This window comes from Euwallacea similis, chromosome 32 (assembly GCF_039881205.1).
Source record: "Euwallacea similis isolate ESF13 chromosome 32, ESF131.1, whole genome shotgun sequence".
NCBI lineage: Eukaryota > Metazoa > Arthropoda > Insecta > Coleoptera > Curculionidae > Euwallacea > Euwallacea similis.
The window spans coordinates 1,047,180-1,072,698 of record NC_089640.1 but is presented as its reverse complement, the minus strand read 5'-3'; the positions used below and the strand labels follow the sequence as shown (position 1 = coordinate 1,072,698).

Below are 25,519 nucleotides of genomic sequence, written 5' to 3'. Positions count from 1 at the left end.
TTTTAAAATATAGTCTCGTAAGGGTGGAAGTGGATACGATTTCTCCTCGATTACATAATATGGCGCCTAGTCATGGTAGAAGTTTAAGGACAACTCTAAAAATAGAGCATTCATTTCGGATTTCTATCTGGCACGTGCTAAATATATATAATGGGGAGAAAATCGATCGTCTTAGCGTCACCACCACTGCTAATAGAGTATGCCAAGCTTACGTTCATCGCGAATATAAATGACACGAAAGCCATTAAATTCTAGATGACTGTCGTTTACCTTTGTTTGATATCATTTACGTAAATAGGGACTAATTAAAACGCCATCCTGCAAACTGGTATTTCGGTAAAATGCGCTCAAAAATGGACATTGTGAGAACATGAAATGTTCGTGATTCCACGGGGAAGTAAAACATATCCGCGTGACGATGATGTAGGCGAAGTGGAGGAAGAGTGTAACAGTGGTAATAGAATTATGAAGCTCATAACACAGTAATTATCCATAATTCCTTTAAATAAATTAATTGTATTGAATAAATCAAATTTTCTTGATCACTTGGTGAATGTATTTATTACAAACAGCTATGCAATTCCACGCTTTGAGGATGATCTGTATTATATCCTTTAGAATAAATTCTTTTATTTTTTGGTGTGCAAGGCTCAAGTCTCTGCTGCTGCTGCTGCAGACGACGTTTTAACCTGGTACATGAGCTTTCAGGAAGTCAGCAGGAAAATATGAATGGCCCGACCATCGCATGTCACCGTCGTCTTTCATGCCACGACTCGAATTGTTCGGGAATCCTTCATCAGTCGTAACTGAGGCTTTGCCCCGTGTTGTTCTATATTACCCTTAAAAACCCTACATTACTCCTAATAAAGTTGAATGAGGCAAACTTCTTGAGGTACATGTGCCATTTATATATTGCTTTACCTTAGGGCTTAAAGTTGAAGTAATTGAAACGTTACTATGTTCGATATTTCGTTGTGCCTTAACAAAGCTGGCACCTGTTGCACGTAACTCTAGCTCTCTTGACTAAACTTCCAGTATTGACTGCAATAGAAGTGACCTCAAGAATTTTCTAATTAATAATTGCAGGCCTTCAACGATAATGTATGAAGAATGCTTTGGAAATGGGCCCTTTATTTTCAGGATAAATGAGAACGGAACAGGGCCACAGCTGCTAACTCAGGTAAAAAAATTCTTCCAATAATCATTAATCACATAAATTCTGTAAATGTATTACATTAATAGTATAAACTAGGAAGCGGAGTTTGCCCCTATAGCCATTTGCGTGACTCTATTAATCCAGATGGATGTCAATGTCTTGCCGAACAACCACGAATCTAGCATTGTCCCTCACATTAATTTTAAATGGTTACCATTAGAGTTATGGTTACCAAAAACTTTGAAATTGAAGAAAAGCTTCCTTAACAAACCTAGCCATTTGGAAATTTGTACCAATCAAGCTCAGCTCTAGCAGTATAGTGGATTGCCTATGTCAAGTAATAATTTACTGCATAATTGACACGATTTACACTGTTGACCTTATATCCAAGCACTAATAAAATAACTCTCCAACTATACCATTGGGTGCCAGGTGCAGGAAATTAGCATAATAATTAACGAAAATGCAACTGCTAGCTCTGGCAGCCAATATCAAGGAATTCCCATAATCTTCTTGGTAAATTTGCATTTTTAAAGGCCAGCTAGATTTGCTGCTGGAATGTCTTTGAAAATTTATGCGACTAATTTTAAGTTAACCGTAAATAAATCGGCCCTTCTAGAACTGAAATTGAAGCTCATATTAGGCTTCCATTGCATGCAATGCAATTTTTAGTTTAAAACAAATTAGATAGCTGCGTACCAAGCATATGTAGGTCAAAGGGGACATTATCTACTTATTATTTTTGTATGCGCTAGCGTTCACATATTCTCAGGTTTGTTTGGAACGTGGATGGAAAGAACACGACAGCGAGCACAATGAAAACAACTGGAATTTGTGGTGGAGGACCACTGGATTTTCCAGCAATCATCATAAAAGCCTCTATTCTTGGCAGGTATGAGGAGCCTCTGAAAAAAGCTACTCAAGTTACAGTATTTATGGTTTTAGTACTTGAATCACATTCCTAAAGGGTCTACGATTTGCAGGAAGGACAACCTGATACGATACATGAGATCAATGAAGAGAGTTTATGGCTCAGTGTATGATTTTAGGTGGGTTTTTTGCTGAGAGGCCTCACAGAATTATTAATATGGAGGACATTTTAGTCCTTTTGGGTACAACTTGCCGTTGGAATACACGAAATTAGCGGCAGAATGTAGTAGGAGTAGGCCAAGCAAGGAGGAAAATTTGGTTTCAGATGAGAAGCCTATTTGGATTTGTAAGCCAGTGGCGCAGAGCCAGGGGAAAGGTATATTCCTGTTTAAGGTGAGAATTAAGACTCGTTGAAAAGTTGAGGTTTTAACACGAAAAAAGTTCAAAATGTATTTTTGAATTTTGCGCTCTGGATCGGCCGTCAATGGTGCCATCTATTAGATGCTAGCTCAATATACTCTTTATCTTGATACAATGATAAAGGGAGAAATTCAAATCATTAAAATAACTCATTATCTCAATACATTTCACTTGTCCGCGTATACACCCTCATGAATCTGCACTATAAGGTATTCTCTAACTGTGTAAAATTCATCACAATTTTATACCTTTAGAAACTAACTGAATCGACTTATAATACCAACACAGCGGTGCAATATTACATCGAAAAGCCCCTTCTAACGTAAGGGTTCATGTTTAATTAAAAACAAGTATGATTTTATCCTGTATCTCGACACGATGGCGAAGAATAAAAAATCAAATTCTTAACTGATTAATTAATTTTTTTAATACATCTTTAACTTTCCTTGGATATTACTTAACTTTAAGTACTGATAAACCTATATAACAAAGCATTCTCTGACTGCACACAACTAACCATTACCTCTACTTTTTAGAAATTGAGTGAATTGAGCTATGACACCAACACAGTGGTGCAACGCTACATCGAAAAGCCCCTTTTAATAGGGGGCTACAAGTTTGACTTGCGCCTCTACGTTTGCGTCCCTTCGTACCACCCTCTCACCATTTACATGTACCGTGAAGGACTAGCCCGATTTGGAACCGACAAATTCAGTTTGAACGATTTAAAAAATCCTTTTAGACACCTCACGAATTCCTCTATCAATAAACTTGGACCTGGGTATGCGGAAATGAAAGATCGAGTTGGATCTGGTAAGATCCAAGCTATAGAAATAACCAGAATTTACTAAGTTTAAGTTCGCTCCCTAGGCTGCAAATGGACTTTAAGGCAGCTGAGAAGATACTTCCAACAAGCTTTTATTCCTGATTGGCTTATTTGGCAGAAAATCACTTCATTGGTGATCCTGACAATCTTAAGTCAAGTGCAGCAAATCCCACACTCGACAAATTGTTTCGAGTTCTTTGGTTTTGACGTACTCATAGATAACACCTTAAAACCCTGGCTATTGGAGGTACATTTTTTGTAAATTCCCAGGAACTTCCACCCATTTTTTGCTTTAATATTAGGTAAACTTGAGCCCTGCTTTGAGTAACGATTGCGATGTGGACTGCCTGGTAAAAAAGCCAATGTTGCACGACATGTTCGATCTTCTAGGATTGCCTTTGTTCAACACAGGCTTGTCTATATTCAACATATGGCTGGACAATTCCGAATACAATAATAGGTAATCTATTACTTTAAAAAATAGCTATGTTGGAGAAATTTCTTATAGAGACCAGGAAACGGAGAGGAGGGGCTCCTTAAAGGGGACCGTCACAGTTTTGAGTGCTGCAGGCCGATGGAGGCGAAGATACAAGCGCTTGTCTGCACCTCAAATATCATCCAGAGGTAACACTAGTCGTGCCAGGATGCGGTCTTCTTCTGCCAACAATCAAAGTAAGTCTTTTGACTCTGTTTCTAGGGTTAATTTTTTTTTGTTTTAAAGAGACTTACATGAATCTGCCAGAAGTTCAAGTAGACCCGGGTTTGCCCTATACTTGCAACGTGCCAAAAGAGAAGCCATTAATGGTAATTACTCACCAAATACCGCTTCTTTATGTATATTAAATGTTACTGCAGATAGAATCTGATAGTAAGAAAAACAGTGCTTGGGGGAATGGTAGAGACTGGCGAAGGCCCAAGTCTGGGGAAGGGGGTTGGGTGAGGATTTGGCCCTTGAATGGGGAGGATAAATTGGATAAAAACAACAATATCGGCGGCAATTTTAGCAGCAATATGGGAGTAAAGGTCATGGTAAATAAGGTTGGTGGATGAATCAAGTTTGCCTAGAATACTTGCCAACATTTCTCATATGCTAAAGGTGATGAAGTTCAGGAAAGCAGCCAAGGATTTAGCGAAGAAACATCCCGCTGCTTCTGAAAGTCAATTGACCGAGTTTTTCCAACAAGAAATGGACATTAGTGGAGACATATGGCTTCCACCATTGTAAAAAAAATTCTGATTTCGACAAGCCAAATTTGAGGCTTTTTTCATGTTGCTAATATGCCAATATAGCCTTTGCAAATGAGTTTCACTGCCTTGCAAATAAAAGATCTTTGCCTTCCGCGTTATGTCTTATTTTATTACTATATTTGATATAGTTTATACAGAGAAATTTTTACACGGTGCGATCAAACAATCCTCCTAATTTGCTAATTTTATAATGGCACAACTCCATACAACGAACAATAATAATTTAAACTTAAAATTGTATATTGACATATCTACATAAAAACGACAATTTTACAGTTCAAAGAGAAATCCATGTGCAATCATTTCCTTCTAAGGACACAACGATCAAAAGCTCAAAGAAAAATGTACAGGTGTTTATTTACAACTAAATCCTCTCAACATTTCAATTGAATATTACTTAGGGTTGCAACCTTTTTAGTTGAAATTATTAAGGGTTGAAATGTTAAGGGAGGAAGTTAGAAAGATCTGATTAAATAGCAAAACCCTCAACCGATAATCTGGTAACAATATTGATTCTAGTAGAATTGAACGAACACATTACATATCCCAGCACAGGTAAATAAAATAAAATAAAATAAAGTAGGTAAATCGTTAGGATTATTTACGGGTGGAACATATGAAGAATAAGGTCATTAATAGTAACAAGCTTTGTGAAGAAGCATTTGAGACTGTATGGGGCTTTTAGCGGGCGTGGTTCTTGCAGAAGGGACGTCCGCCCTTGGCAAAGAAGCTTTGGCCTTCCAGGTTCTTTTTGCACATCTGTTACGTAAAACGATGATTAAGTGAATGGAATAGACATTAATTATAAGGGCTTACCGTGCAGTTGAAGCACTGGCTGTGATAATTGTTGCTCAGGGCTTCAACCCAGCGATCGCCGGCTTCGACTGGAAAACCGCATGCGAAGCATTTTGTGGTGAATAATTCGTTCCAATCTAGAGTAAAGGAAAAGCATTTCATCGTGTAAAATATGTGTACTATTCACTGAAAATGGTCCTGATATAGCGAAAAAATCAAAGGAAACCTGTAGGAGGGTGGAATTGAATTTTTCAAACCGCCCTTCTAAATGCGACCCTTCAGATTTTACGGTTTGGGAACGACTGCAATTATTCTAAAATTTGGAAGAAACTTCAATATGTTTTCCTTTTTTCAGTCAATCGAAAGGAGCAATTAGAGTTTTGACTATTCAGAGAAGGATTATTTCGTAATTGCTTATTTATGATATATACAGGGAGAAACGATTTATAAAAACTTATTTTTCTGGAAAACGGTCTCTTCTAAGGGAATGATAAGAGGACCCTTTTTACTTAAAAATATTTGCGATTCAGTAATTTTATTTGAAAAATTAAGAAGTGTGAGAAACAAAAAATTAAGGCAACTTTTACATAGGAGACTCCCTGTATGTGACGCCAATGACTAATTTCTGCAATTATTAACATATTAACTGTTCTTCAACTTAATAACAGCGGCAAAATAATTCCTATACTAAGAATTTTCACTAATTTATCGACTTACCAGTTTCACAATACGGATTACCATCTTCCAAGAAGAAGGGACTATTACCAAACAGCTTACCGCAGTAAACGCAGTTGAAGCACTCTGGATGGAAATTTTTTCCAATAGCCTTCAAGCAGTCCTGGAACAGCATTAATTCCAGAATTCCTGTGGATATTGCCAAAGTTGATTTGTATCTACTTACTGCCTTGATTTTCGAGTTGCACTTGGAACAGGGCGGAGCCAAGTACTGCTCAAAGCAGTATTCGCAGTAGAGCTGTCCTCTCTCTTCTACAAACCCAATGTCCTGCAGGGGGCGTTTGCAGGAGGGGGTCATGCAGGTGAAATGTTGCGGGCACCAGATTTTCCCCAATGCTGTTATGAAAGGTCCTCTGGGAAAATCACAAATTTTTGTCATAGTCGAAAGATTAGGATCCTACTAGAAGCATGTATTAGTAGCTCTGAAGCCTTAACACCAGGAGACTGTTCTAAAGAGTTTTTGAGTGCAATTACCTAACAATTTCCGCATTGCATTTGTGGCAAAAGGGCCTGTTATTGTTAGCAGTAGCATCGAATTTGCTCTCCACTATAGTGACTCTCCCAAAAGTCTCCTCCAATACCTCCTCTGTGAGAGCTTTATTGGTGAAAGTCAAATGGTCAGGTAAGGTGGCAACTGTGTCTCCATTATTAATGGGAACTACCAGTTCAGACTTAACTTTTCTAGCTCCATCACTCTCAGTGATAGTCCTTACATTGCTGACAATATAGTTCATGCGAGGACTCTGAGTCTGCGACAGACTCACGCTCTTCAATGGAACAAGTCCTTTATTGATCTCGCTTATGACTCTTTCTTTTGCCATTGTCAGTTTTCCGCTAGACGTGGAGGAGTTGGAGTAATCAGATTTGGGAGAGGACCCAATTGAGTCCAGTTGACGAGAATTGGATTGAGGAATTGCAATGTTAATTTGACTATAAACGGGGACGGAGTTGGGAGGAGGTGGTAAAGGAAGCTGCTCGCACTCCTCCGCAAAGATGTTAGTCTGGCAACTCGCATGCTCTAAAACAAGGAAAAACGTGCAACACACAACACAGAAAACGAAAAAATAGCTGCAGAAAATTGTAGACTAAAACTACCTGACTTGACCATGACAATGGCCGCATAGGGGGATTCTGGATCCAGGGAGGGCGGCAGTATTTAGCAGACCTCTCCCTCTCTTAGGGGCGGAGGTAATCCCTCCAGTTTGACGACCTCCAGCGGCACCTACATCGGGTTTAGGAACAATGGGTTTGGTAACGGTTCCACTAGGTTTGTTCGGCAAAGCAACATGCTTTATTGGAGCCAAGGACCCGGGTGGGAATACTTTGCGTACAGGAGGAGGAGGAGGAGGAGTCGGGGCTAAGGAGTGAAATTGTTGGGAGACTTGAGACTGCCCTTCCGAAAGTCTATTAGAGGCTTGTTGGAGGGTTGCTGCAGTATCCAATTTACTGCTCAAATTGTGGTGAGGGTTTGTTATGTGGAAGCTCTGCCCTACTGGGCTTTGCTCAACTGTATTCACATTACAAAAAGGGCGCTTTTGAGTTACACTTGTGGCGATTTCAATATTTTTCTCTTTATGGTTATGCTCATATTCCTCAGTCACAATCCTCCTTCTATGCACTTGGGTCGTCCCATCCTCAATCACCTCACTACTTTGAGTCTCATTCACACTCGCCATATGCTCCTGATGAGTCTTCTGAGCAATGTCAGTTTTTGCTACCATTCTGCATGATTGCTGCAGCTGAGTTTCGTGTTTCTCAGTATCAGCCACTTGAAGAAGTTGATGAATTTGTTGTTGTACATTACCAGTTCTGACTCCAAATTCGGTGTTTGGATATGCAACGTTTTGACTATGAAAATCGCTGCTTTCTGCAAAATCAACATCTTTCTTATAAACATTCATCTCTTCTAGTTTATCTCTCTGATTTTTGTATTCCGGAAGATATGTCTGCAAATTTTGCTTCGCCACATTTATTTTGGAATCCTGAGGATTCGGTAAAGGATTCGACGATTTTAGAGGATTTGGTGGAGGACCTTCAGCAGGAGATTTAGCTCGTTCTTGCTTGTGCAGTCCCGGAAATGGAGAGGGGCTCCTGCTGCGATCTGGTTTACTCTCTGGATGGGGACTAGGAGTGCGAGAAATCTCTGGATGAGCAGGGTCAAAGACATTCGTCTCAACAGTACCCACGAAGTGAGGAACTAAATTGTCTTGGTAGTAAGGCAATAAAGGAGGGGCTTTATTGATCATGCTGGGGGTGATTGATCGAGGACGAGGGGAGAATGTCCCAGAAGGAGGTTTTTCATCATGGAAGTAATTAGAGTCACTTGGAGCCACAGTTATTACAGGATTTTGCATAACCGGATTTGGCCTCCCCTGTTTCTTTCTCTGCTCCTCAATCCTAGCTTCAGCCCTTTGCTTCCTCTCTATCAAAATTAAATCAGCTTCAGCAGTGGCTTTTAAATCCATCTGATAACTGGGTAAACCTTCAGGCTTACGCAACATGGTATTCACAGGCACAGGCTTCACTTGAACAACCTCTTCTGCTTGTCTTTGCACCTCTAGGGTAATATTCTCCTCTCTCTTCGACATTTGCTGCATTCCAGACTTCTCCTCCACGATCTTTTCTCTAGTGATCCGAGCTGGTTTCTCCTCCACAACTGCAACGTATGAAATTGGAGTTTGCGCTTTGGGAGGAGGGCTCAGCACTGGAGGAGTGGTGCTGACCTCAACTGAGAACTGGGAGTGATCAGTTTTGTTTTTGAATGAGCAGGTGAAGCCTTGGAACATAGGAGCATAATTCCCTGTTTGAACTTGAGGCTCTTGAGGGGTTGTGATGATTTGATGAGACACTTGAGCAGGCTCAACTGTCTCCTTTTCGATTATTTTCATTTCTTTACTTTCAGAAGCGTTAAGGGACTCTTGAACCTCAGCCCTAATCCTCTCTTCCAACATCACTGGAGCATAGTAACTTGGAGGTTTCGCCTCTTTTACATTCATTTTAAATGAAGCAGGTAACTCTTCAGGCTTCAACGGTCTAATCAAGTCACTTCTATTAACTTTTTGCTCTTTCTTAGTATTAGTATCCATGTACTCTGCAATAAGCGGAGTATAGGGCCTTTCAGGGGCTGTAGTTAAAGCACACCTCATATCCAGATGATCGCTAGGTCTAGGTAACTCATCCAGCAACTTATCCAAAGAATCTTTAGGTTTCTTCTTCACTGGGGGTAAAATCGGGGGTCCCCCCACAGGGGTAAAAGGTCGCTCAGGCGCTATTTCCAGAGCTTTAACAAAAGGACTATAAGGTTTCGGTATGGGTAAACGCTCTTCCTTTTTCTTAGTCTCTTCGGGTTGCTCTAAAGGTATAATAGGATGCTCTGGGGGGAAATACGGCTCTGTTTCCTCAGGAAGTGATACAGCTCCTTGAGTATTGGAGGAGAGATTATAAGGCTGCGTAGGGGCAATTGCAAGGGCGCAAGCCATAGGGCTTGCCGCTGCTTTTCTGGAAGGCATCAAGGAAAAAGTGTCTGGATCTGGAGCAGTTGTACGCACAGCTTGGGTTAGAGGAGACTCCCATTTTTGGGGAACTGTGTTTTCTATTTTAGTGGATAAATGGCACTCAAGTGTGTTTGGGGCGTACTGAGTGGGCCTCTTTAGATCACAAGAGTCAGGTTTTTGGCAGCACTCAGTTATTGGTGGTTTAACACAGCTGGCTTCAAAATTCACTGCACTAACATCATTGTTATTCATAGGTGGAACTTTGAAGTTTGGGCTGGATTTCATCACATTCTCAACAAGTTTCTGGGTATCTAAAGTCTCAGATAAAATCTCCAAACATTCACTCGCACTCCTTCTTCCCGTCAAAGAAATATCTTCAGAGTAAAAAGACAGAGTCTCATCCATTGCGTCAGTCTCCTCTGAGAAATACTCCTTTTCAAATTGAGTCTTCCGTTTAATGGCAGACTTCTTCTCGATTTCAGCCTCAATTTTCGATGGGGGTGGATAGAAAAGAGGACAAGCAGTGGGGACTTCTGAGTCCTCGTGAGGAGGGGGCCAGATTACGTTGGTTGTCCGGGCTTTGCATACAGCGACACACCACACACAAAAGGGTCAAACGAAAGGAAACAAAAAGAAAAATAAAAAATAACATATTAAAGCGGGTAAGTAAATGCGGTTGAACGTTATTTAAAATAGTATAACTCTAAACCTATAGGCCAATCAGCGTTTTGAAAAATCGCGTATTAAGTTCACAAAAAAGACCATTTCTATAGAAAGCTGAAATGCAGAAATTGAAAGCAATTTCGATAAAGCGGATCTAGTCTGATACTAAGGAAAACGGCCGCGGTTTGGAATTGAACGACCAATCTGTAATAGAAAACTCCGTGTTAAACCTGGAAAGAGAGCTATACTATTTTAGAAAGGTATGACTAGAAGCAGACTTTCTTGTATATTAATAATTCCTCACAAGAAAGCCCTCCTGTGTACATAAAATGAGACGGAAATGATAAAAAAAGCCTAGAAACAGAGAGCAGATAGGCGATCTACCTCTAAAAAGTCCACCTGCAGAGTTTAAAGTGGATGTTCGGCCTAAGAAAAGGGGTAACAGTGAAATATGGGAAAACTATTGAGTAAAAACGCTAAAAGAAGATTTTTCAATGCGAGTAAAAATTCCGAAAAAGTACTACTATTTGAAACTCTCTTACATAGATTTAAAGTGAGAAAATAAAACGAGTATAGTCCTCCTTATCTACTGCATGAAAAGATAGAAAGACGTAGATATAGACTAAGTAGGTTGGTGTCACCGGAAATATTGTCGTTTAACCTCGAAACACAGATCCAAATTAAACAGTTCAAGGAATTATTATCATTACCTGATTTCTTTAATTAAATTTGAAAATGTAAGGTTTTAAGTATGGAAGGTGCAAATTTAACTGATTCATATAATTTAAAATACAAAAATAATTAGGCAAAAATGACGAGAACTATTAAAACCGCCCTCGTAAACTCCGAGTTAATCACTTGTTCCGTTGAAACAGAAGAAAGTGATGTGAAGTAGAGCCATCTTTGTCTATCCCAAGGAGATTAGGATAACAATAAATCAATAGTTCCTTAGATACAGGGGTGTTTTTAAAAGAAAAGGTTTTGATATTATATTTTTGACACATTACCAATCTTCTCTTAACGTCTCTACGTTTGTTACAATCTACTGAAACATTCGCAATTTTGAGACCGTTACTTATCATAAGTAGGTGTTCTACATGTATTGTAATACGTGATCATTGAAAAACCTCAAGTAGGCGTTGAAATATCACAGGGATGTCTTAGATACATTCGTCTGTAATTTGTTCTCAGTAAGATATTTGATGGTAAATAGTAAATGGCTTAATCCACGTCTTACGTTTATGGTTCACCGCCTCCTGGAAGGTTTTTTCATCCGTAAATTTACACTATGTTTTAGATTAAATATTATATTTATATTTTTGTAATTTTACTTTACAATGTCCAAATTTATATTACAATTTCGTGGTTTTGTTGGTAGGAATAATAGTTTCGAATACATTTATAAGGAAGTTCACTTACCGGTCGATGCTGGACTGTAAGAACCGTAGGAATGTCCTGTCGGAGGGGAAAGAGGTGCCTTGTTGTAGTGGTTGGGGGGTGACAAAGGGCCTGCCCTGGGCAAAGTATCACCAGGGGACAGAGGCGCACTCACACTGGAGAAGGGCCTGGGGCCACCGATGTTACTCGACTAAATGAGAAAAAACTTCACTTCAATTGAGGAAAATTATTTATAAAACAAACCACATAGAGGTAAAAAAATACAGAGACAGATTTCTCAACTTTCAGAACCAAATTTCGAGTGGTAGTAAAATAGAGAATAATCATGTATTTCCTTTAACTAGTTTTTAAATCCAGCCCTGAATTACTGTTAAAAATTATATACAAAAGTACCCACGGCCTATGCGCTAATATCACGGGTTAATAACAAAAAAGAACGTCCGCAAAATCAAATTCCTTACCTTGTTAATGTATTTACTGAACGAAACAGGGGCGGTAGAATTATAAAGAGTACTGTTACTGGGTGGTTTAGTATTAGAGTCGTGAGATGGGGTTGAATTTAAATTGGGCAGTAACGTGATTGCTGGAGTTTCGCCACTGATCGGGTCTTCTGGGAGCTAAAAGTTTTGTTGTTTCGGGAGAAACCATTCCCAAAATGGAAGATTATATGATGGGGTGATTGAATTTAAATATTACAATAATGGAGAATATCCTTACCGGGTATGATGGGATGAAGCTCGGAGTTTTCGGTGATAAAGGTGATGCTACAGGTAAAGAATGTCCTGAAAGTGCAGATGAAATTGCACTTGCAGGGGCTCTGACACTGAAATTTTGATTATCTTAACTTATGATTAAATCTAAATCGGAAAATACTCACGAAGAAATTGGAATAGCCGCTGAGTTGTTACTGGCAATAGCCGCCGATTTTGCATGAACGTCGCAATATAACTTGTTGTTGATGTTGTAGTATCTATATTAAACATTATTAATAAAACTCTAACTTATTATTATTGTCCCTTACCCGACGTTCTTCAGGGACGAACCGCAAGTGGCGCATTTGAAGCACTCAACGTGCAAATTTTTGTCTTTTATCCGCACAAAGACTCCTCTGAAAATTGAGACATGTATATATGCTATCAAGGCTATCATAGTAGTTTACGAGGTTTGACGAGAGGTGAAGCACATAAATGAGGATGGTATTGAGTTTTAACGAAGCTATTAAAGATATAAGTGAAAAGTGTATTTTTTACCTTGGAAGGGAATGTATAATGTTCGTACATTGAACAAAGAAATCGTTTGTACCAAGATTCCAGAACCAGTTCTGTTCTCCAACCCTTTTGAGACTACATAATAAAGCATTATATAACTACACATAATAATATTTTACGTTTAGAAATTGAGAGAATTAAGCTATGACACCCAGAAAGTGGGGCAACGCTACACTGGAAGGCCCCTTTTCACAGAGGGCTACAAATTCGTTTAGTATGAAGGAAAATTAAAATGGATAAAGAAAAAATTCAAATCCTCAAAAGAAATCATTGCCTGCACACCTATTTCACTTGTCACCAAATATTACTCACCTCTCAACCCTCATCAGTCTATACCATAAAGCATTCTCTAGGTGGGTGCACAACAGTGGCGCAACTCATCGAAAAGCCCCTTTTAATACACTATAAGTTAGACCTGCATTTTCACTTTTGCGTGTATTCGTCCCGCCTCTTACCATTTACATATACCGAGATATCCAATTCGGTACAGACAAGTTCAGTTTGAATGATTTAACGAACCCATACGCATTCTTCTGCTAATAAACTTAACGACAGCTGAGAAGATACTTTCACAAGCTTTTCATGTTCATATTTAAAATATATATTGATCAAGTGCCTTTTTGCACCAAGATTCGTGGAATTCTATTCATTCGGAGTACCCAATCGTTTATCGGTTTAATAATAAAATTATGAGAGGGCAGCGTCCTTCACCATAGACAACGAATATCCATATCTAAACTATATGTTGGAAGCCCTAGAAGTATTGTTTGTACCAAGATTGATTGAAAATCATTTTTTTTTAAAGGAAATGGAACGAGGAAAAGGTCCTTCGCAATGGACATCTAATGTTTATATTTAAATTATACGTTGGAAATACAGAAGATATCTTTTATTCAAAATTTAGTCAAATTCTGTCGAGTCTAATTATCCAGTCAATCGGCTTTGTAAAAACATTACAAGAGAGCTGTGCTCTGTACCATGGACACCCATTGCTCGCATTTGAGCCCTGCATTGGAAATGTCGACGATCATATTTATGCCAAGTTTAGTTTAATTCGGTTTTCTTTAAGTATCTGATCAAACGGTTGTTTTCTGAAGCTATCTTTTCTCACCGATATCATGCAGGTTCTGCAATCAATTTCATCCCTGGACAAACTCTTATTTAGATCTAATTTAACATACTGATCTAAAGACAATCTGAACTAACCATGCAAGATCATGCAGAAATGAGTTTTATAATTTACTTAATGCGTCTCTATCATGCATACAACAGTGAGAGAAAGGGACAAAAACCAGTGGACAGGTCACTTCCATGGACAACATAGAGAGGAAAAACACTAATCCTTACACAATAACCCTTTCGCAATCGGTGCAAACAGTGACACTGTCCGAGTTTGCTGGTTTTTGCTGATGGGAATCCTCAGGGCAAGGCCTTGGCTCAATGGGCTGAGTTTGCTGGTGATGGTGCTCGTACGAGTGATTTACTGAAGAAGAAAATACGGATGTGATTGCTTGTAAATAGCAGTGATAAATCGGTGCAAAGCCTGAATGATGATGTCGGAAATCCTCTCGTCAAAAACCTGAAAATCCCCTCATACTCACACAATTAACCGTTCACATTCGGCGCAAATGTTTTGTCCGGGGGGTAACTGGGGATTGGCGGGCGCCGGTTTGGTTTGAGGCGCGGACACGTGCCTTAGCCCCGCAATACCCCTATTAGGGGTGGTTACCACTCCTGCTTCTGGCTCTAAGTCGGGGATGTTACAACAGTTATAACAAGAAAAAAAGCAAACTAACCTGCATCGTTTGAGGGATCATGATCGTTCTCAGCCTCTTTGAGCATGCGATAAACAGCGCTGTTTGTTGCATCGTAGTTCTTTTCGTTCTTCTTGAAATTCACGCTGAAATTGAATGCTCATTAAGGTCACACTATTGGCAAAACAACAGAAATAAATCTGGCGATTATTTCCTGTTTACTTATTCTAAACGTGTCTGAAATTAGTCAATAGCGGTTTTGAAACAATGGACCAACAACTATATTTATGTATATTTAAACACAGCCCAACATTTTAAATTAGAAAAGCTGTTTAAGCGATCGAAACGCAATAGATCTAATAATCATAAGAGGAGCGGAATTTCAGGAGAGCACAAAACAGATAAATGACAACGTTGCGATTGGCATTTGTTTAAATCGAACATAGCAGCTCCATAGACAGCCTTCTTAACAGCGTTGCCGTTATGCATTTTGATTCCTTAGATTTCAGACTATATGATGCACGAGAGTAAGCTTTAATTTTCATTTACCCGTGTCTTCAGGTTTATTGAGTTAAAATGAATCAGAGGAAACTGTTTTTGAGCTATTCTAACATGGTTTCCTTCAAAACTGAAACGAATTTTGTGTAATATTCAATTTCAAAGTGACGCGTACTAATTCCCACATACATCCGAACATAAATCATAACACTTAATCGGTGAATGAATTCAAAGGCCGACAACAAATAGAGGAGAAAACAATGGTGTCATCGTTGGCATCGCGCCCAGTGTTGAAAGTTCACCGTTCAAAAATCTATTAAAAGAGCGCCAAAGTGGTTTTCAGATGATTTCGTCATGTGGGTCGTCAACAATTCGAGAGCATAATACATATTACTCTTTAAACTTACTTTAAATTTAATAACTTATGTAAACTTACCCTAAAGCTCCAGTTGATAAGACTTCACTTTGCGCAGAAATGGTTTCGGCGATGGCGTCTTCAGAGTAAAGTTTCAAGGGAGTATTGTATTGGTTGTTGATGAGTTTGGGACCCCCGTTGACTGCTCCGTTTACCTGGATGTAATTGAAATTAATGGACCAATTTAAATGAAGAATATTAAAGGCAATGCAATGATACAATGAGAAATTTGTGAAATGAGTTTCGTAGCTACAATACATGTAATAAGGCAAAATAAACTTGTTTTCTTTCACTTTCAATTACGAAGGCGGGACGCTCAAAATAATAAATTAATACGATGCTCGGAAGTCTAAGTAAATAGCCTTTTAGGAGGATTTTGGGGACGAAATATGGCACTAAAGTCCACGATTTTGCATTTAATCCATATGACTTGAAGATATTTAAGAAATGAACCTGTTGAAGGAACATTTTTAAATAATCCATTTTGTTCGAAAATTTTATGACAAAATTAACCCATAGATTTTTCTTCTATAATTCGAGGAAGTAGGAATTTTTGGTATACATGAATTTGGAAAATATGTGGATCAAAAAGATTCATCATCCAACAAAACATAATTTAAGCTATCTCAAATGGTTCTTAAGAAATCTTTAAAAAAATTGCAAAAAATTTAGGTTAATTTTGAAATGCTCTAACTTTGCTACTGCTAAAGATAGGGAGTTCCACATAGAACCACGATAAAGCTTCGTTTTTTTTACTTTAAATTACCTTTGTATCATTATGTGAAAAAAATTTGCCCCAAAACGTGTTCTAAGCCAGCAAGCCTGACAGTTAGCCCTTTTAGGTTCAAAATTGAGATTTTTACCTCATTTTAGAATGATGATCAACTTGATTAGTAAAATTCAGGTTTTTAGTTTTAAGCAATACTTCCTGCATAACAGTTCAGCGATTTTAGACAAAGTTATGACAATTTGAGTACGATTACAAGTTTCAGTGAATTTTTAATATCAAATTATATTTATTGTAAGAACAACGAATTATTCTTCCAACGGAAATGGCAACCTAAGGAACTCACAAACAGATGACATGTTATACACATAAAATTGCTTATTAAACGACTTAAAAACTGCATACAAATTGCACAAACAGCGACAAAGCCTTGACTGTTGCTCGATTAAAAAGCATCAATCTTGCAATTAAATCAAATCATACCAACGAATGGTGAGGGTCTGCTCAATTAATTCCTACACCTATTAAAACATTAATGGCCACCAAGTTCAAGTTGCCCATTAGCAACTTGCTCCATTCTAATTTATTTTCATATTGATTGTTTAAATTGGAATTTGTTATTGAAAAGCGTCCAGAACAAACAAGTTAGTGAGCTATTTTTATGCGGGATCGAACATTTCAGTGAAGAACTATGACACCCCTACCACAACAGAATATATATCATTCCAACAGGACATCCCTCAAAGGGCCAATTTTGACTTACTTGCGGGGCAAAGGGTTTCGCAGATAAGTTATGTCCAGTTCCGATGGCTCCGATATTCTCTCCCTTAGATGCGCACAGTGAGGTTTGAGTGACTGCACTGACGTTGTTTATTGAGGGGGAAGGTTTCGAGTATGTTCCCGTGGGAATGACTGTCGGTTTCCACGTTGATCCTCCTCTGCAATGATATAATCGAATATCATCGGTTATTATTATAGGGTCATATGTTTGGGCAATGGACCAATTATGAAGGTCAAGGTTCGTGGCACGATTTTAGTGTCGTCCCTCCAATGTAAGGTTTGCAGCTAAGCACAAGCAAAATTCACTAAATTGTTAAATAACGAAGAGGAAATTCATGAATTTCAGGAAGAAAACGACACAAAAATTTCACAAATTGTACTGCCTTGATATATGTATGTGTGGGCTTACAGCTCTCCCTAGAGGGTCTCTATTCTTGTAGAAATTTCGGGATTTATTCTCAGACGCATTCTCTACTAACAGGCAGAAAATAAAACTCTAATGTCAAGATTTATGCCAAACTGATTTATCGATGAGCGATTTACACAAATCTTTTCGAATGGAGCAAATTTTAATAGCAAAACCGTGTTCAACTGTAAGAAGCGGCAGTTTTCCCTCAAGAACCTGAATTCAAGTCAAAATTTCAGGACTTTCACTTTTGAGATGTTCTCTACTTAAAGTGAAAATGTGGAGCTAAAGTTTTGCAAAAAATCAACAATCACTTCAAATGCAACAAATCTAAAAGTCAAACTTTCTTGAAGTTCGAAGACATGCATCTCCTTCTACGGAGTCTCAATTAGAGCTAAACTTTCAGGATTCATAATTTAACGTATTATCTGTTTAAAGTGAAGATTAAATTCAATTAAAAATGAAAGTTACTTCAAAAGAACTCTTCAAATGTAGCAAATTTAAAAGCGAAATAGTGTTCAAGTTTGCGAACGTCCAAATCCCTCTAGAGAATTTTAATTGAAGCTAAACCCTCAGGATTTATAACTTCGGGTATTATATACTTGGAGTGAATACGTGAATCTAAACTCAAGAGTTTTGCAGATAAGTTCAGCGAAGCCCTCAATTGTAGCAAATTTAAGCGTTAAAGTCCCTTGAAGTTTGAGGACATGCAATTTTCTCTAGAGGTTCTCAGTTGAAGCTAAATTTTCAGAATTTACTACTTGGGGTATTCCCTGCTAAGAGATAAAATAAGAAGTTGGTGTTAAGTTTCCTACGAGACGAAATCACAAATGGAGCAAATCTAATAACAAAATTTTCTTAAAGTTTTAGAAGATGGAGTTCCCTATAGGGTGCCTCTTTTAAGGCAAAAATTGGAAGAATTGACACCGCAAGGTGCTTTTTTGTAATTGAATATGAAAAGTAAGTGATTGTCAGGGTTCTCCACATAACATTTCAATTGGGACAGACTCAAATTGAGCACATTCAAGTGTATAGATATGGTTTGAAATTTGAAGGCCCTGCTTCCCCAGGGCACATTTACTCAAGCCAACATTTAAGGGTGCTTTTGATAAAATAAAGAAATAATGTTTTTACCTTTGGATAACCATTTCAAAGCCTGGTCCGGCCCTGACGATAACGTCTTGTGCGTCTTTGTGGGCTAAATTGTAAACGTCTACGTTGTTTATTCTGATCACAGAATCGCCGGCGATTAGTCCGGCTCTTTCTGCAGGAGAACCTCCATTTACCTTAAAGAAAAATCATTGATAAAATTCAATTTAAATCTATACTGAGAATTTCAATTACAACACAGTAATAATAGATGCCATATCTCAAATCATTTATTTGAAACATAACTTGAAACTAAAAATTATTTTTCAACTTTCCATTCTTCTCCAACTCCCTCCTCAATCGATCCACCTCATGATTCTCCATCACCACATAGTTTTTTCTTACGCACAGCCCTTACCAGCCTACATTCTCAACCATTATCTTATGCTTTTCTTTAAGAATCCCTGCCTTTTTCCTCTAACTCATCTTCATTTTCGTAATGAAAAATTTGACCTGCAACTCCATTATTCTCATTTCGCATAATAGACTCAAATTCAGAATCTGGAAGGAACTCCCTGACTTGATTCACAACTTTAATCGCCTGAATTATCTCTATTTTTCTGGCAATTATCTATTTTTCTCTGCCATGAAGGATTTTAATCGTTTCTTGCTTCATTTCAACTACTTTTTTTCTTTGCCATTCTGCTTTGGTTGTATTAGATTTTTCCATTGAAGAGCGAACTTTCCCTTACTCTTGCTCTCTCCAATAATCTAAAATTTCCAAAATTTCGATTTTGTCTTGCCTAAATTTCTTTGTTTTTGTTTTTGTGCTTTCCATGAGTACCAAGATTGCTTCTTTATGGGGAAGCAGCTCTTTGAGGTGATTTCTTTGAATCATTTCCATATGTTTCAGCCCATTTTCTTTCCTAATTCCTTCTTTTATTGTATCATAAATAACTCTACTGCATCCACCTTTGATTAGTTCTTCCATCATTTTAACTTCACTTTCCTGCAGTTTTATCAACTTAAAAGATTACTTAGAGTTGTGGTCAAGTTACCCCTAATTTGTCCAAATTTCAGTGAAGGGGGCGGTTTGCATTTAAAAGGCTCTGCAAAAGGTCCTTCGTAAATTGAGGCAACTCTAGATACCTTCGTGTTTCTCTGAGGAATTCAGGCATAATTTCTTCAGCCCATATTCGATTTTCTGGCTTGATTTTGGTAAATTTCCTTACAAATCAATATTCTTTGTTTGATGTAGATTAGGACAGTTTTATGGCTTTAAACTTCTTATGGCTTACAGGACTGTTGGTAGAAAGAACAGAATGTCTTCTGTAATGATCCTTATTGGCAAACTTGAATGGTTTAAGTTTAACTGGATGTTTTTAGCAGCTTTATGTAGCTTTTACTTAGCTTTAAAAGCGCAGACATTTTGTTGAACCACCGATCCATGGTCTACACCAAAACATAATTTTTAGAAAAATACTTTTTAGCATAGTAATATTTTTGCTAGAATCAGCAATTTCCGCCATTAAATCACACATGGAGTAAATGTTCACATGGATCAAATATTGCAGAATCTGAAACATATTGTCCACAACAATGAAAAACCAAAGCTTGCAGCTTGAGCAGCATTCTTTAATAGCTGTTTTAAAGTGGTAGCTGCAGAGGACTCCAAGGAAGCGATGGTGTTTAGGGACTTCCAGGAAAAGCTTTATTTCTTAGTCGCTAATGATAGTGTTCGATTTGAGTTAGATTACTAAATCACTGAGTGCTGGGACTTAACTGTTCTTTATTGTTTTTATCAGAATCTTTTAAATTTATTACAGAAATTTAGATTCATTATTTATTTCCATTTCGATTTGAGGGCGTCAATTGACAAGGAAAGTTGTGGTGTGACTGGCAAAATCTCCAGTTTTCCATGAATTAAAATGGGAGATTAATTTTGGGTCATTCATCCTTGCCAAGCCTTCAATTACGTCACACATCGCCTGTTTGAGGATCAAACGCGATGTTTTTTAAGTTATTTCAATGGAGCCGAGTTCAGGTATTGTTTAATGTTGAGTGGGAATGTTTTTTTTTCTAATTTATATGGAATTATTTATGATTTTTTAAAAGGCTGTAACCTCCTTTAGAGGACTTCATTTGTATTGAATTGTAACATTTTTAGGATGCCTTGGGGAATTCCCTATCTAGAGAGAAAATAAAAAGTTTAAGTGATGCTTTTTACTTTAACATAGTTCTAAAATAGAGCAAATTCAACGGAAACTGTCTTCAGATTTGAGGTCATACAGGTTTCTCTAAAGAGCATCAATTTAAGTTACAATTAGAAAATATATTCTCAGGAGAATTCTGTCACAAGAGAGGAAGCTAATATCGGGACATTTTGGATTTTTCTCGTTCGGAGGGATTGTTCAACAAGCTCCTCAAATAGAGCAAATTTAAAATCACAACTTTCTTGAAATCTGAAAGACTGTAGCTCCTTCTAGATAGTCTCAATTGAAGCCAAATTTTCGGTAGTTTTCTGATGTTGCATTTTTAAGTGCACCCTTCTTAGAAAAAACATTTGAGGCTCAAGTTAAAGGTTTCGCAACGAATTTCAATAAACTCTCCAAACTAACAGCCTCAAAACGATAAAGGTAATATTCCCTTGGACTTTGATGACATAGAGATCCCTCGATTTGAGATCTCAGTTCAAGCGAAATCTTCAGAATTTATACATTTACATATTACCTGTTTAGAAAAAAAGACACAGTCTATGTCAAGATTTTTCAACTTCTTCTCTCTCAATAAAATTATCAGTTAATTTTTTCCGAACTGAATTCCTTTACAGCCAAATAACGTTTCATTTTCAGCCACTTTCCAACTGAAACATCCACCTCTATCCCTATTACCATCCCTTATTGCAAAGAGCTTTTGCTGCGATCTCTGCTAAGCATGCATGCTTTAGCAGCATCACTTTAAAGTCACTTTGGGTGTATTAATGGAAAACAAGAGGTGTGCCAAATCGGACAATAAAAATATTTTTCGGTCTGGGTCAACACGATATGTTGTTTTAAAGTGCTCTTGTTTTCAGGATTTATTATCGTTAATATACCCAAAACCTTGACAATACAACCGTGCGATTTTCAATATATTAGACATAACTTCGACATGGAATTTGCCTTAATCAACTGAGTTACGTACTAACCGTATTCGAACAAACAATTACCCAGATAAGGCATTAATTACCAGCCTTAACTTTGACCGTAAATTTTATGGCCCATCAAAATTATCACTAAAAAGGCCACGTTGGTCTCATTTCTAAAAACGTCCTTCTTATGGCTTTCAAGTGGTTTGGATTTCCTAATATGGATTTGGATGCGTTTGATGCAGCCGTGACACGTTAATTAAGAATCTAATGGACGTGTTTGTTTAGCATGCAGATTCTTATTGGGTTATCAAATTAGTCTTATTATTCCCTTTAGTGAAGCGTTTTCATAACGATTTTCGCTTGGAACAGGGCCAATTTCCAGCAGGAGTATTTTTAGATTTTTTTGCCCGATCTGCGGTATTTCATAAACATCGTCGGTGTGGCAACCAGAGTTTTGCCTCAACAACTTCTGGTGCTTGTTACCACAACGACCATAAACCCCAAGTGATGCTTGAGGATGTGCAATAACTTCACCAAGCAAAGTGGATCACCTAAAAGCAGCTCGTACGACATATATTCAAAATATCTTTTGGGCGAGACTAAAGACGTCCTCATAGTTATTTTGATGTGACCTTTATTTTCACGTGCTTTACCTTGGGAAGGCCATTGCCATCCGGGAATGCGGCATCTACTGCTGATTCAGATAATGGTTTTGCGATATTTCAAAACAATGAATTATTTGCAGAAAATGCCTATTTATGTTTCATTACTGGCGTCGCAGAGACGTAAGAAAAGGAGGAATGAGAACGGGAAATTTGAGAAAACCAGACGATAATGGACACTACTCCAATAGTGTCCCTTTGTCTTGGATTTTTATCATTTTTGTACGCCTCTGCCTTGTAATGCTACCCAGTGATTTCTCAAAATTACACATGCAATTAGATTATTAAATTGTCTTGCACTGCTAGTTTCAAGTCGGAATATCTATACGGTCTGGCGCGTTTTCATTGCGTTATTAACCCAGAGGATGGGGATAATGGCATTCTTCATTCTTGAAAGATGCGTTGAATTTTTCACATCGTCCGTTCCGACCAATTAATGACCAGTGTTCCGGTTTTTTCTCCACACTTGACCGAAGTAAAGAAAACCTTCTGTTCTCTTTTCTGTACCAGCTCCAATACGAGTTCAAAATCAAGACGTACCTGAACCTAAAAAATCGACAAAGCGAGTGGAAAATTCATTGGCAGGTGGGCCAAGAATTCACATGGAATGTGAGGATGTTTGACAATAATTGCGTAATATCCTGCTTATAGACTGTTAATTAAGTTTTCCATTAATAATCTTTTTTGAGCCCACAAAGTGAAAGCCAAAACATAGGAGAAGTTGCCCGAACCGTCTATGCATTATTTCTGCATATTATTATTTTCTATTTTTCCTTCTTTTACTTACCTCTTCATCTTTGCTCTAGAATTCTTCATATTATTTTTATAATGCGGCTTAATCTCCGCCACTGCTTAATTACAGAGCACATGCCGTGCCTACCTTCACCAAATCAGGGCTTAAAACTCGCCTTTAAAGCTTTATTAAACTCAATATAAACTATTAAGAAAGGGCAGTATAAACTTAACAAGTTTTTTTAGCGATTTATCATTAATTTCCTTAAGGAATTATTTTAAAATATTTTATTCCAGTTTATAGAAGTAAATAATCAGTGTGTCACGTTTGACAGGAGATTCAAAGGATCGCTGTCACAAGGGCAATATAAGGACGCAAGCGCACTACAGTGGGAGGTAATGTCTATTTTAAAGGGCAATATTCAGGGATTATTAAAAATTTATGAGATTTTTTTGGGGGAAAATTTGGACCACTGTACAATTTGTACGAGCTTAACTCTTAATTGTGACTTTTTAAATAGTTTATAATTTTTAGATTATGAGGGGGTGTTATTAGCTCAGAATTCCTGTTCTCAGTCCTAAAGATATGTAATTTATAGAAAAAATTAAAGTGTTAAGTATCTACAGCAGGGTGTCGGATTTCAGCGTGACGAGCGGGGGGTGCCTAAAATTAGCTTTTATATGTCAGAGATGAAACACTATTTAAAAATTCGCAATAGCGCTGGGGGTTTTTGATACATCTAAAAATAATATTTTCTAAATTTACCCAGCGCGGGATAATTATGTAATGCAATATTTTAGTCGTTTCGACGCAATCCAGAGCCATTCGTTTTCGTCTACATTGCGCCTTTTAACTATAAACAAATTTGTTTGCCTCAATTTTTGCGCCTATTTTTAAACGTCGAACGCGCCTCGACGCTCCGGCCCAATTTAATCCCTTCTCGATCCGATTAAATTCGATTAACTGAAAGGCATGCAGATTCTATTTTTAAGGTCCAGCTGCCGTTACTTACTTTTTGGATGACCAGGGGCGAGCCGAAATCCTTCCCGCCCTGCAGCCGGAAGCCCCAATTCTGCGAGTCTCCCTTATTCAGCCGCACCGTTGAGAGGGTAGCTGCCATTCTAGTGGTATCGCACCAATTTCGCGCAACTTCCTTTTTGGCACAAACTTTCCGAAATTGTTCTTATTCAAATCGACGATGTTTAAGAGTGAGTCGTCGTCGGCGTCTCGCTGCAAAGCGTCTCTTTACGAACCAACAGCCCGAGTGGGGAGCCAAGTCGTACCGCGGGTATTAATAGAGTTACGAATAAATAAATTTGGTATTTCGGAATACGCGTCTTGTTTATTTGTGAAATTTGCGGCTAAGGTTCCGATATGTGGGTCGACGGGATGTCAGCTCAATTGCATGTAGGGGATGCCTCTAATGACTCATCAGCACAGGCAATCTGCGAAGCACTTCATTCGTCTGCATTTTGCGCACCTAGGCTTAAGCCTGATAGGTACTGCTGCAATTTCGTAATTAATGAGTACACCTGAGTAAGAGGTAATTCCTATAAATAAATGCAGCATTTTTCAAAACAATGATAAAAACATTACAACAATGAATCAAACATTACACACCTTTTCAAAAATTATTTATATATATAGTTTATTCATATTTATTCCAGAAAAATATGAAAATATACCTATTTCAATGCACACGTTACACGTTTACCTCTAAGCAACTAATTTTTAAGCGTAAATCAAGGGTCGATTTTAAGCCGTCCCACAACCTTTATAAGGCTCAATAATAAGCGCCTTCATCACTGCGCTCTAATACAGGGTGGCTCAACGAAAACTTTGCACCTCGATTTTCGGCATTTAAAACGAAAATGTGTCATAACACTCATTCTTTGATTTTTTATTGTATTTTCAACCCTTCAGCAAGGGTAACATTTACCTCCCAAAATTTCTAATGGGAACGGACGTCAAGGGGTACATCATATTAAATGTAGTTGTACCCTGATTATAACTTTCAAATTTCAATTCAGTGCCATAATCCCCGTTGCTATGACAGCTTTTCAAAGTCTATGGGGAATTTATCACAATAAAAGTTGCAGACTTCAAAATGAGGTTGGCAAGATCTTTAAAAGTGAGATTTCACTAAATCGTTTTGTTAGAGATGAGTTTTCATGAATACCGTCAAATTACACCCGAAATCTTACGTAACGTAAGACAACGCTTTGAACAAAATTTATTTTATTGCATTTAGGGTAAATGGCGGTCATTTCCAGCATTCAATTAATTGATCAGGAAACCAATGTGAACACATTTTTATCATTTATACACCTTTTAAAAAAAAACAAATCAAAATAAAGAAACGTACCTTTTTAAATTTGAGAAGTAAAACTCACCTGCGTCCAAACGACTCATACGAACATAATATACAATAATAGTATAATAGACATGAAAT

General features: G+C 37.8%; 2 protein-coding genes and 1 pseudogene across 4 annotated transcripts; 1 reads left to right on the top strand and 2 right to left on the bottom strand.

Annotated features, from left to right (window-relative positions):
- Positions 1-2: 2 nt before the first annotated feature.
- On the top strand, positions 3-4,967 carry LOC136418040 (probable tubulin polyglutamylase TTLL2). Its single transcript, XM_066403945.1, is given in 10 exon segments — positions 3-1,180; positions 1,929-2,048; positions 2,102-2,205; positions 2,260-2,419; positions 2,983-3,259; positions 3,317-3,519; positions 3,575-3,944; positions 3,994-4,076; positions 4,128-4,310; positions 4,369-4,967. Coding segments are annotated over 10 exon segments (1,710 nt in total). The 5' UTR covers positions 3-1,099; the 3' UTR covers positions 4,498-4,967.
- Zasp52 (Z band alternatively spliced PDZ-motif protein 52) lies at positions 4,609-24,355 on the bottom strand. 3 transcript variants are annotated; one of them, XM_066403942.1, is made up of 16 exons: positions 24,080-24,355; positions 18,588-18,739; positions 17,031-17,205; positions 15,562-15,695; positions 14,670-14,773; positions 14,221-14,356; positions 12,627-12,713; positions 12,483-12,575; positions 12,323-12,428; positions 12,067-12,222; positions 11,627-11,795; positions 7,146-10,122; positions 6,217-6,403; positions 6,033-6,153; positions 5,337-5,452; positions 4,609-5,279 (listed from the first exon to the last, which is right to left on the bottom strand). In XM_066403942.1, exons 1-16 carry the CDS (start codon positions 24,185-24,187, stop codon positions 5,202-5,204), a joined length of 4,899 nt encoding a protein of 1,632 aa, XP_066260039.1. In that variant the 5' UTR covers positions 24,188-24,355; the 3' UTR covers positions 4,609-5,201. The 3 variants fall into 3 exon arrangements, with proteins under 3 accessions (XP_066260039.1, XP_066260038.1, XP_066260040.1); XM_066403941.1 differs by lacking the exon at positions 14,221-14,356 and adding an exon at positions 14,475-14,619 and having other exon boundaries at positions 24,080-24,354; XM_066403943.1 differs by lacking the exons at positions 12,067-12,222; positions 14,221-14,356 and adding an exon at positions 14,475-14,619 and having other exon boundaries at positions 24,080-24,354.
- LOC136418115 (uncharacterized) lies at positions 19,020-23,129 on the bottom strand (annotated as a pseudogene).
- Positions 24,356-25,519: the final 1,164 nt, after the last annotated feature.

Excerpts from the sequence above, each read along its gene's own strand:
- Zasp52 (XM_066403941.1), bottom strand. The coding sequence starts at position 24,187 with ATGGCAGCTACCCTCTCAACGGTGCGGCTGAATAAGGGAGACTCGCAG. Across the intron at positions 15,696-17,030 it reads CGAAACCCTTTGCCCCGCAA|GTAAACGGAGCAGTCAACGG; the intron begins GTAAGTCAAAAT and ends AATTACATCCAG. Across the intron at positions 12,429-12,482 it reads GCGGCTATTCCAATTTCTTC|TGTCAGAGCCCCTGCAAGTG; the intron begins GTGAGTATTTTC and ends TCAAAATTTCAG.